Source organism: Pan paniscus, chromosome 7, assembly GCF_029289425.2.
Source record: "Pan paniscus chromosome 7, NHGRI_mPanPan1-v2.0_pri, whole genome shotgun sequence".
Classification (NCBI taxonomy): domain Eukaryota; kingdom Metazoa; phylum Chordata; class Mammalia; order Primates; family Hominidae; genus Pan; species Pan paniscus.
Window position 1 is genome coordinate 60,864,225 of NC_073256.2, and position 12,160 is coordinate 60,876,384.

The following is a 12,160-nucleotide window of genomic DNA, read 5'->3' on the forward strand; positions in this document are numbered from 1 at the left end:
TCAGTAATATTTTGACTGTTACCTAAGTTTGAAGTTTTTACGTTTTATGGGTGAGAATGATTGTTTTATTTTGCTTTCCCTCCATGGCCAGTGAGATGGAACTGTGTTGACTGGTTATTTACAGTTCTCCTTTGCCCGTTCAGATTCCTTGCTGCATTTCCAGATGAGTTGTCTTACAACTAGACACATTTGCTTTTTGAAAAATGTCAGTGCAAGGTATCCCCCCCAAAGATGATCTTAACTAGACAATATCCTTTACCCAAATTAGGGGTAACTGGGTAGGAACTAGATGGCATGTATGTCAGAAAACATCTATGATACCAACCACATGACAGTTTTATTTCTCTGATGTTATCTTTGTGAGTTGAACCACCATTACCAGAGATAAAGTAAAACAAATGGAAAAGGGGTGAGAAGGGGTGAACTGTAACTTAGTATGAGTCCAGTTCACCTTGTGTCTCACTGGAAAGCCCTTCCCTGTAGCGCGAGGGTGGAGGGAGCCCCATGGGCTGACCGTGGCTGCAGGCATCCCTCTGGGGTGTGGGGGATGAATGAGCTGCCCAGGACCCTGGCTCTGTGTCAGAGGCAGGACTGTTCCACCTGCACGTAAGGGACAGAGAGGAAGTGGCAGCAGGGGAACCCTGAGGCCTCTTTGTTCCTTGGGCAGAAGTTATTTGTATTGATGGCCTGAAGTGGATGAAAGGGATATGCCTCTAGGTTTGTATTAATATTTTATTTTTAAAAATGTGAATGCAAATATAGAAGAAAATGCTCCAAAATGTTAATATTCATTATCTCAGGAAGGTGGAATTATAAATATCCTTATTTACTGTATACTTTTCCAGTTTTCTAAAGCAAGTTTCGCATTATTTCTGTAATCAGGAAAAAGCCCTTAGGACTGTTACAGTTTGGAGGAGGCAGAGGCCCAGCGGCTGCACGGGCGGGCAGGCATCCCACGTGGAGCACGGTTCCAGCCTAGGCGAGACGCCCTGGCTTCCGCTCGCCGCCCTTAGCGAGGCTACCCCGATGGAGGGTGACGCAGGAGGACGAGTGTTTCTTGTGGTAAGAGACTAACAAGCATGGGGTTTTTCTTTTCTTTTCTTTTCTTTTGTTTTTTGAGACGGAGTCTCAGTCTCAGTCTCAGTCTGTCGCCCAGGCTGCACGATTTCGGTCCCTGCAACCTCAGCCTCCTGGGTTCAAGCGATTCTCCTGCCTCAGCCTCCTGAGTAGCTGGGATTACAGGTGCCTGCCACCACGCCCAGCTAATTTTTTGTATTTTTAGTAGCGGTCGGGGGTTTCACCATGCTGGCCAGGCTGGTCTCGAACTCCTGACCTCGGGTGATCCGCCCGCCTCGGCCTCCCAAAGTGCTGGGATTACGGGCATGAGCCAAATGTTAAGGGAACGCATCCTATTTTACATACCGATTTTCCCGCAAGTCACCGGGAGGATGTCACTGTGCATAGCTGACCGTCGTCCTGTGCCGAGGGTCTGCTCAAGGGACAGAGGAGGACGGTGCTGTCCTGGGGTTTCGTCTGGCTTCCTGTGCCTGTCCTCGGAGGCTCGCTGTTACCTTTCTGAGCCTCAGCTTCTAGCGCAGGGGCTGGGAAGGGAGCTCAGAAGGGGCCGGAGCCGCGCGGCCCCCTGAGCGTTCTCGGTAAACGCTCGGGGTCCCCACTCCAAGCCCGGCCTTCCGCATGCCGCTTCCTCGGCTACCCTTGAGAAGCAAAGCCCCCTTTTCCCTTGCCCACCACGCCAGTGCTGGCGCTCAGGTGCTGCCTCCCCTGTAACCCACAGCCCGGTTCTGGGTGCAGGCGTGTGTGTTAGCGCGAGGGGCGTTTTCACATCCCGGGCGCCCTTAATCGTGGGCTCCTCTGCGCCCCAGCGGCCTCTCAGGTAAGGGTGGTCGGATACTAGCGCCACCGGCCTTGCCCAGCTTTGAACAAATCGTGGCCGCGCGGTGGTTCACGCCGGGAATCCTAAAACTTTCGGAGCCAGAGGAGCCCTTAAGCCTAGGGATTCGAGACCAGCCTGGGCAACATAATGAGAACCCCGTCTCTTAAAAAACAAAACGAATTGTAAATTAGGACAGGGTGCCATTGGATGGACTTCCATGAATGTCGCTTTTCCCACTGAGAAAGGCCCAGTGAGGCTGTGGCTTAGGGTGAGTCACCAGCAATGTCGGGCTGGGCAGGCCTCCCCTCCTGCCGAGGTTGGGTGGTCCGGAGGAGACGGGGGCGCCTCCCAAGGGGGGCTGACTCCAATACGCCCAGTTCCTTCTTCCCCAACGTAGTTACCGAATACACTCCTTTCCTCTGGCGGAGTGGATTAAAGGGGGTAGGAAGCAAAAGTGGATTTCAAATGGGGTCCAGTCACGTGGAAGGAAGGTTAAGGACGGGGCTCAGCATTCCCGTGCAGTGTAGGCACAGTCAGCTCTGCCCCTCTCCGGGATCTGGCGGCCCACCTGGGGTGGGCGTCCAGGCCTGGGGCTAGGAGAGTGGAGCGTGTTCTGCCCGCCTTCCGACCGGGCTCATAACCCGCCCTGCTCCGTAAACTGCCACTCCCACCTGCCTCCCGGACGGCTGCCTCCTGAAGCTCTTTCCCGAAGCATTTCTCCATCGCAGAACTCCCTCTTGAACTCCAAACCTTTATTTCAAGCTGCCTGGCAGACGTCTCTTCTCGGAGATTCTGCAGGCATCCAGAAGTCACCGTTCCCCAGGTGGAAACTGTGCGCTGGGTGCCCTTCGCACGTGGCGTCTCGGCCGCATTGCCGCCTCTGCTCTGACAATTCCTCCCGACCTCTCCCAGCTCCAGTGAACACAGCCTCGGCGGCAAGCGTTGTGCTGCAGCTGCGTGCCTGTCTCCCCTCTGCCCATGAGCGCTGGAGGCCTCTCTGTCTTCATTCCAGCAGCGGCCAGGCTGTCGTGTGCCAGGTGATAGGCACTGGTGGATGATGATTGCTGAACAGGAGCCCTCAGGCAAGCGGGCCTGGTCGGGCCTCCCAGGCAAGGGGATTTCTGCTTAGGGACCGAGGTTCTCCTTCAGCAGGCGCTCATAGTTCCCTGTGACCACCAAAGAAACACAGACCATTCCTGGCACTTCTGAGCATTTCTTGCAACTCTGAATTATGGTATAATTAACACTCAGTGAGGTGACTTCACTGCTGCAATTGAAAGGGCCAGAGATAGTCTGATAGGCCAGAGATAGTTGCAATTAAACTCGACACCACCAGGTGCCGCTGTTGTTGCTGCCAAACAGAGATGCCCACAGCTTCCTCGTCCGTGCTTTCTGCCTGGAGCCCTTTAAGTCCCTCTTTTGGCCTCCTTGCCCCACTCCCTACCACTCATTGCAGTCTCTAATTAGGGTCAGGTTTAACCTCTAAATGGCAAGTCTTGGGAAAAGCAAGGAAATTCTCCATCTTACTCTGGCCCAAATCCCTTTTGCTGTGTAAGCAGATTTTGTTCTAGCCACACGGAGAGCTAGAGGTCATCCTCACTGAGTCTGAAACCCTTCACTTAAGATCATATTGAATTCTCGTGTTTCCTTTATAAAAACAGGCGGAATGAGCCCTCACCCTCTCTTCCTAGGCTTCCTTTCCAAGCTCCTAATCACCCCTCGCAGTGCTCCTTCCTGGAACTTCCTCCCGGGCCTACCCACAGTCCCCTTTTATGGAGATCACAGCTGTGGACGGGCCCGGCCGCTGCTGAACCGGAAGACTCCAGATAAGGTCAGGAAGCCTGAGGCTTGCCCTGGCCCCGGATGAGTTGGCCCCGAAACTTTTTCTCATTCTGGGCTTTGGTGCCTGCAGTGGCCGGCCAGCTCCACGTGTTTCAAAGATCCAGTAAAATAAGGGAAATGAAAATGTTTCAGAAGGGTGGTGGCAGGATGATGGGATGTAGGTGACTTTTTTTTTTCATAATATTAGTCATGCTTTTTTTTTTTTTTTTTTTTTTTGAGACAGAGTTTCGCTCTTGTTGCCCAGGCTGGAGTGCAATGGCATGATCTCGGCTCACTGCAACCTCTGCCTCCTGGGTTCAAGCGATTCTCCTGCCTCAGACTCCGGAGTAGCTGGGGTTATAGGTGTGCACCACCATATCTGGCTAATTTTTTTGTATTTTTAGTAGAGACGGGGTTTCACCATTTTGTCCAGGCTGGTCTTGAACTTCTGCCCTCAAGTGATCCACCCGCCTCGGCCTCCCAAAGTGCTGGGGTTACAGTCGTGAGCCACTGCGGCTGGCCTATTGTTTTTTCAATATAATGAAGGATAAAAATATTTAAGAGGGTGACAGTTAATCCAAGAGCAGAGCTCCACTGCCTGCTTATGTAACCACATTCTATGGGTTTCCCCAGTCCCCCATCATGCAGGGAACTGATTTGCTAGCGTCCTTGTCTCTAGTGGTTTTGTTTAACTGTGGTCTCTTTTCTATTCCTTTTCTTCATCATCCCATTAATGCTCTCCTGAGAGCCATCCTCCTGAGGGGACTCACCCATAAAAATAAAGGATTCACCCACAAGAGAGGGACAAATGCTTGCCCGAGGAGCCCGTTTGGTGCCAGGCCCTGGGGTGATCCCTTTTTCATGCCGATGCCCTGATACCTCACACTCCCGGGAAAGGGTCCCTTGGCCCACTTTGTACACAAGAAAACTGGCTCTAATAGGAGCGATGGAAGTGGCCCAGGGTTAGTGAAGCAGGAGCTGAACTCTGAGCCTGGTTCTGCCAGACTCCAGGAGCCTTCAAGGCACCGGCAAGTGTGATTCCCCCACGGGCAAGCACAGTCCAGCAACAGCCTTGTCCTGGGATGCCTCAAAACTCACTGTGCCAGCTACACAGAGGGCCTTTTCACCACCTCACTTTGTCATCAAATAAACCCAGAGGCCAGCGATCTTTACATGTCATCCTGAACTGACTTTAAATGTTTGCTGATTTTAAATGTTTATTCTGCAGCTTGAGATCTCTACTGCTTAAAAATTCAGCTTCTTTTAAGAAGGCGAGGTGGAGAGGGCTTATTTAAAAAATTGTCTTGTGGAAAATGAATCCATTGTGTTTAGATATTTGCTCAAAAGTTCATTCCTGGCCCGAAGTGGTGGCTCACACCTATAATCCCAGCACTTTGGGAGGCCGAGGCGGGTGGATCATGAGATCAGGAGTTCAAGACCAGCCTGACCAAGACGGTGAAACTCCGTCTCTACTAAAAACACACAAAAAATTAGCCGGGTGCGGTGGCAGGCACCTGTAGTCCCCACTACTCAGGAGGCTGAGGCAGGAGAATTGCTTGAACCTGGGTGGCAGATGTTGCAGTGAGCCGAGATTGTGCCATTGCACTCCAGCTTGGGTGACAGAGTGAGTCTCCGTCTCAAAAAAACAAAAACAAAAACAAAAAAATACAAAAAAAAATTAGCCGGGTGTGGTGGTGGGTGCCTGTAGTCCCAACTACTCGGGAGGCTGATGCATGAGAATCACTTGAGCACGGGAGGCAGAGGCTGCAGTGAGCTGAGATCACGCCATTGTACTCCAGCTTGGGCTACAGAGACTGTCTGTCTCCAAAAAAAAAAAAAAAAAAAATTCATTCCCTTTGGAAAAGCAATAATAAAGTAAAAGACCATTGTCTCAGAACTCAAGCTCCTCTGACAGCATCCAGATTTCCCCGCCTCAGAGGAGCCCAGACAGCAGGAAAGAGGCGTCTCTAGGCCTCCCCATGGTTCTGTCAGGTGGAGTAAAGGGATCCCATGAAAAGAATCGCAGTGAGCAGCACTGCCCACACCGTCTGTGTGAGGTTCCCTCTGTCTGAGGACTCTGCATTATTAGAGGAAGAAGCTGGTGAACTCAGGAAAGATTCTCTGGGTAGAACTGTGGGCTGGTGGCCCAAGACAGGGAGCCTCTGCCAGCGTCCCCTCCAGCTTGGAGATGGTCCATGCTTGGACTCAGCTGACCAAACCCTCCCAACCACCTCGCTTGGCTCCCTGGGCACTCTGCTTTCCCGCCCTTGGCTTGCAGCACCCCCAGCCACCCACAGGAGCCACCTTGCAGAGGGAGGGGTCCCAGGTGAAGTGACTTCCCTCCCTCGCAGGCGATCGGCTGGCCAGGTGGCCCTGTGTGTCAGATCACAGTGAGGCCGGGCAGGGGTGTGGGTAGGCGAGGCTTCTCCCAGAACTGCCACTGAGGTACCTGTGCTCAGTCACGAGAATGCTCAACGTGGTGAGTGTGGCCTGTTTCCCTCTCACCCCAAGATGCTGCCTCTGCTGTCCTGCCTGCTGGGCCGGGCCGGGGCTCCCAGGTGGCAGCCCTCCTCCCTGGACAGGGGTGGCTAGCATCTCTGCCTGAATCCCGCAGACTGCTTTGGCTGCACAAGGTTCACCTGCATTGTGTTGTGCTGTTACTTGAAGTGCGGAAATGAAGGGCTGAAGGTGCCATTTTAAACACCAGAAAGGGCAGGGCTCTTAGTGGAGATGCATTTTTTTTTTTTTTTTTTTTTGAGATGGAGTCTTTCTCTGTCACCAGGCTAGCGTGCAGTGGCGTGATCTTGGCTCACTGCAACCTCCGCCTCCCGGGTTCAAGCAATTCCCCTGCCTCAGCCTCCCAAGTAGCTGGGACTACAGGCGCATGCCACCACGCCAGGCTAATTTTTTTGTATTTTAGTAGAGATGGGGTTTCACTATGTTGGCCAGGAAGGTTTCCATCTTCTGACCTCATGATCCACCCACCTCAGCCTCACAAAGTGTTGGGATTACAGGCGTGAGCCACCGTGCCCGGCCACAAGATGCATTTTTCACACCTGCCACTTTACCTCATCTGTCACCTTCACAGCTCCTAAGGGAGTCGGAGCTTGTGCCACCACTGCTACAGAGGATTAAGGGGTTTCCCTCTGGGGGCTCCAGAATATGCAAGCCAGGGTGTTTTTGGCTGCTTGAGCAAAGGATAAGACCTGCACTTCCCTGCTGGGTCCTCAGCCCTGAACATGGCAACCGACTGCTCCATGAGCTGCTGACTGCAGGTTTCTGAATGCGGGGCGGGGACGCCGTGCCTCCCTTTCCTGCTCACCTGTGTTTTCTGTACAAGCCCGTAACAGTAGTCAAATAAGGGAAACCAACAAAAGGTATGTGAAAAATACAAGGGCCAAATTATATAGCTTTGGTTTTTGTGGAAACTCTGAAAGAAAAATTGTCGATATTGAGAAAAAGGCTTCAGAGGCAAACTTCTGAGGGGCATTTTTTATTATAAATTTAATATGGTTGATTAATGAAAAATGACAATGAAGTACCAAGAAAATGTTTGTCAATATAAAAATTTCAGCAGCATTTCCATAGTTTCAGGCTCCAACATTAGTCGTACTTCCTCCCTCCCGCTATCAAAAAAAGAAGAGACTCCAATGGGATGGAGTAGAGCCTGGGGGTGTCCAGCTTTGTGTGGGCCTCAGAGAAATACTCCATCCAGCATCCAGGATTCTCCCTCCCTCTCATCCCTGAACTGCTAGAATGTCAAAGCACAGAAAAAGCCTCCTTTGTGCTGACATTGGAGACAAGGATCCGTTCTTCAGGCTGCAGGGAGAATTGGGATAGAAACTGACCCTGGACTTGACATGTAGTGCTCAGCCACACGCCCTCACCAACACGTGTGCATTCTCTAGTCTGATGACAAGGAAAGGCCACTGCAAGGTGGGCGGGATCTGGGGTGTGGTGGCGGTGGCACTGCTGGTGGGAGCCACGGCGTGGCGCATGCTGGGTGACAGTGTCACCGCCACACACTGCTCCGGGGCAGGCGTGATCAGTGAGGGTGGGAGACAGACAATGTGAAAACGTAACACTGGCCAGTGATTCCCCTGCTTCTTTGGTACTTTCCAAAATTCTCTGATCAAAAAAGTATAAGGGAAGCACACCATTAAAAAATTACAGTTTTACGTATTTACAAAAGCAATGATGATATATTACACAAGAATCAATACACAGTATATGAACAAATCTTCAGTGAAAGCACTTGTGAGCTCCTGTCCCGCTGTCATCCCACAGCACGCGACCTCTGCAGGGTCAGGTCGCCTGTTCTGAAGCTCATTACCTTACAGTATATTAGAAGGGAAAAACATCATTTGGAAAAAAAATCATTTTCCAATCTACACTTTCCTTTTAGAAGGCTTAACATTTGCCATCGAAATAGTTATGTACAAGATTTATTGAATATTGACTTCTAGGCAATGATCTCCACTCCCAACTTGAATATGTTTGAAATAATGCTGCCTATTCTATGGATACAATAGATATTTAATATATAAGTAACTGCACCACATTATATCACCACGATACCAGTTTAATACATATTATTATGTACAGTAGTTAAGTTAGCTCGGGAAGGTGAGTCTCCGCAGCCTGGGTGAACAGTGTGGGATGGAGCCTCCTGGAAGGGAGGCAGAGAGCTGGTCATGAGAGAGCCGTGCACGGCCAGGATGTGTATGTGCGGCACGAGCACACATGTCTCCCACACGCCAACACCAGACCATCCCTTTAGCTGTTTGCAGCTGGAAGAAGACAAATCACACATATGGAAGGATCCCATACATGAGAAGAGCCATGACAGCAGCGCTGAACAGCCCAGCCACAGGGACGGTCACGAACCAGGCCACGAAGATGTTTCGAAAGAGGCGCCAGTCCACAGCCTTGCGGGAGCGGATCCAGCCCACGGCCACCACCGAGCCCACCTGTGGGAGCAGACATTGCAAAGTAAAAACAGGTGAGCCACAAAGGCTACACTCTACCAATGTACATGGGCTAATCTCAGAAACAAGCTATAGTACAACATTACCCAGTCCCCTACATTTGTTAAAGCTTTTAAAATAGCTTAGATTTTAGGTAGAATTGTTTGGGGATTCTTCTCTTCAGCATATAGCTCTTTATATAGTTGTTTTATACAGTTGTTTTGAGACAGTCTCACTCTTCACCCAGGCTGGAGTGCAGTGGTGTGATCTCAGCTTACTGCAACCTCCATCTCCCAGGTTCAAGCAATTCTCCTGCCTCAGCCTCCTGAGCAGCTGAGATTACAGGCGCATGCCATCACCCTTGGCTAATTTTCATATTTTTAGTAGAGACGGGGTTTCACCATGTTGGCCACGCTGATGTGGAACTCCTCACCTCAAGTGACCCTCCCTCCTTGGCCTCCCAAAGTGCTGGAGTACAGTGGTGCAATCTCAGCTCACTGCAAGCTATGTCTCCCAGGTTCAAGCGATTCTCCTGTCTCAGCCTCCTGAGTAGGTGGGATTACAGGCAAGCACCACCACATCCAGCTAATTTTCATATTTTTTAGTAGAGATGGGGTTTCGCCATGTTGGTCAGGCTGGTCTCAAACTCCTGGCCTCAAGTGATCGGCCTGCCTCGGCCTCCCAAAGTGCTGGGATTACAGGCGTGAGCCACTGTGCCCAGGCTGGATTTTGGCTTTAAAAATAATATTCCCGGCCGTGCGCGGTGGCTTCCGCCTGTAATCCCAGCACTTTGGGAGGCTGAGGCGGGCGGATCACGAGGTCAGGAGATGGAGACCATCCTGGCTAACACGGTGAAACCCCGTCTCTACTAAGAATACAAAAAATTAGCCAGGCGTGGTGGCAGGCGCCTGTAGTCCCAGCTACTTGGGAGGCTGAGGCGGGAGAATGGCGTGAACCTGGGAGGCGGAGCTTGCATTGAGCTTGCAGTGAGCGGAGATCATGCCACTGCACTCCAACCTGGGCGACAGAGAGAGACTCTGTCTCAAAAAAAAAAAAAAAAAAAAAAAAATTCCCTGAAATCGACTGTAGTTAACAGGGAACATTTAAAATGTATCTTGAAATAATTCAAAACTTAGAGAAAAGCTGCAAGAACTCCTGTTTTCTCTTTACCCAAATTCACTATTTTTTGACATTTGCCACAATCTGTGAAGAGACATTTTAATATGATTAAAATATCCTGCATCTTATCAAACCTCACTTTCCCCTTCTGCTAAAGATTTCACAATCCAATGTTTATGACGATGGCTATAAAATGGTGATTTACCAGGCCGGGCATGGTGGCTCACGCCTGTAATCTCAGCACTTTAGGAGGCCGAGGTGGGTGGATCACCTGAGGTCAGGAGTTCGAGACCAGCCTGACCAACATGGTGAAACCCTGTCTCTACTAAAAATAAAAAAAATTAGCCAGGTGTGGTGGTGCATACCTGGAATCCCAGCTACGCGCTTGAACCTGGGAGGTGGAGGTTGCAGTGAGCCAAGATCGCGATACTGCACTCCAGCCTGGACAACAGAATGAGACTCAGTCTCAAAAAAAATAAAATAAAAAATAAATAAAATAAAATGGTGATTTACCAAAGTCCATTGCAATTTCTCACATGGAGTTCTACTTCAAGGAAGAGCTCTTTCCTCTCCCAACGTGTTTTAGGACCTTAATACATAATGACAAATAGTTTTATAAATAGCTGTTAATGTAGTGTCATCCATAATCTGTGAATATCAGCACATGATATCATGTAAGTTGCTCTTTTTTTGGCTAATTAACCGACAAAAAGATGCACTGTTGCTGTTTTAATTTGCGTATCTTTAATTACAATTAAGGCTGAACTTTAAAAAATATATTTACTGAATTTCACTCTCTCTAGCTTTCACATATACAAATTGTCGGCCAGGTGCAGTGGCTCATGCTTGTAATCCCAGCACTTTGGGAGGCCAAGGCGGGCGGATACAAGGTCAGGAGATCAAGACCATGCTGGCTAACAGGGTGAAACCCCGTCTCTACTAAAAATACAAAAAATTAGCTGGGCGTGGTGGTGCACACCTGTAGTCCCAGCTACTTGGGTGGCTGAGGCAGGAGAATCGCTTGAACTGGGGAGGTGGAGGTTGCAGTGAGCCGAGATGGCACCACTGCACTCCAGCCTGGGTGACAGAGTAAAACTCTGTCTCAAAAAAAAAAAAAAAAAATTGTCTCTTCATGTATTTTGTCCATTTACATACTAAAATCTAATGTGTTCCTTATTTATTTATGTGTAGTCTTCACTGAATAATATTAACTCTGTGATATTGAATACACATTTTCTTAAGGCAGTATTTTGCTTTGTTTCACTTTCAAGTTTCTAACCATGCAATAAAATATGCTATAATTTTCTTCTGTGATTTATCCTTGGCTTGAATATTTGATAAATATTTAATTCCATTTTATTTTTCTAAAATAAAATTCCATTTTACTCTAAATTTAAGAATATTTTAAAAATATTATTTAAGCCATCAGATTTATGTTCATGTATTTTGAGAGTGGTCTAATTTTGTTTTTCTAGACTGACAGTCAGCTATTCAACCTTTCAAACACTTACTGGTTAAATTTTCCCTTTTTCAAAATACATGCTCATATAGAACAGGTTCCATCCATTGCTATCTACTCTGTTCTTGTCCAGGTATCTACTTTTAAAAATTATTGTGGTAAGATATACATAACATAAAACTTACAGTTTTAGTAATTTTTCAGCATACCATTTAGAGGCATTAAGTACAATCACATTGTTTTGCAAACCATCACCACAATCTGTCTCCAGAACTTTTTCATCAACCCACAGGGAAACTGCCCCATAAAACACTAACACCCAGTTCTAGCCCCTCCTCCCAGGACCTACTCTTGACTTTTGTTTCCTTATATGACATTATACGTCAGGTAAGGCTAGTTCCTCCTTTCAGTTTTCTTGTTAGATCATTTTATATTGCTGATAATTTATTTCACCAAAATGTATTCTTTAGTCTCGTTTTGTAAAATTCCAAGTAAAATCCTGTTCAGGTTGTATTTAGGGAGAAGTGACTTCATTACAACATCTGGTTTTCCCATCCAATAGCACATTACGTCTCATATTCAGATTATCTTTTTATACCTCTGAGCAGTTTTGTGCCTCTTCCATATATATCACTCACATTTCTTTTTTAAAAAATTATTTATTTAGTTATTTAGAGATGGGGTCTTACTATGTTGCCTAGACTGGTCTTGAACTCCTGGGTTCAGGCTGTCCTCGTACCTTCAGCCTCCTGAGTAGCTGGGACTATAAGAACACACCATGTGCCTGATGCCACTCACAGTGCTTATTAGGATTATTCTGAGATAACTTTTATTTTTGCTGCAATTATGGTGGCAGTTTTTTTTCCCTCCCGTTACATTTTCTAATTGGCTATTGCTGAT

General features: G+C 48.4%; 2 protein-coding genes across 9 annotated transcripts in view; both read right to left on the reverse strand.

Annotated features, from left to right (window-relative positions):
• PLAT (plasminogen activator, tissue type) overlaps positions 1–12,160 on the reverse strand; it is a 507,407-nt gene that overhangs the window by 236,626 nt on the left and 258,621 nt on the right. The window lies entirely within an intron of this gene.
• SLC20A2 (solute carrier family 20 member 2) overlaps positions 7,193–12,160 on the reverse strand; it is a 123,908-nt gene continuing 118,940 nt past the window's right edge. For all 8 annotated transcript variants that reach the window (XM_034966017.3, XM_034966016.3, XM_063607175.1 and 5 more), the window contains one exon: positions 7,193–8,685. In XM_034966017.3, the coding sequence (XP_034821908.1) occupies positions 8,521–8,685 (165 nt within the window). In that variant the 3' untranslated portion in view covers positions 7,193–8,520. The remainder of the gene's footprint in view (positions 8,686–12,160) is intronic.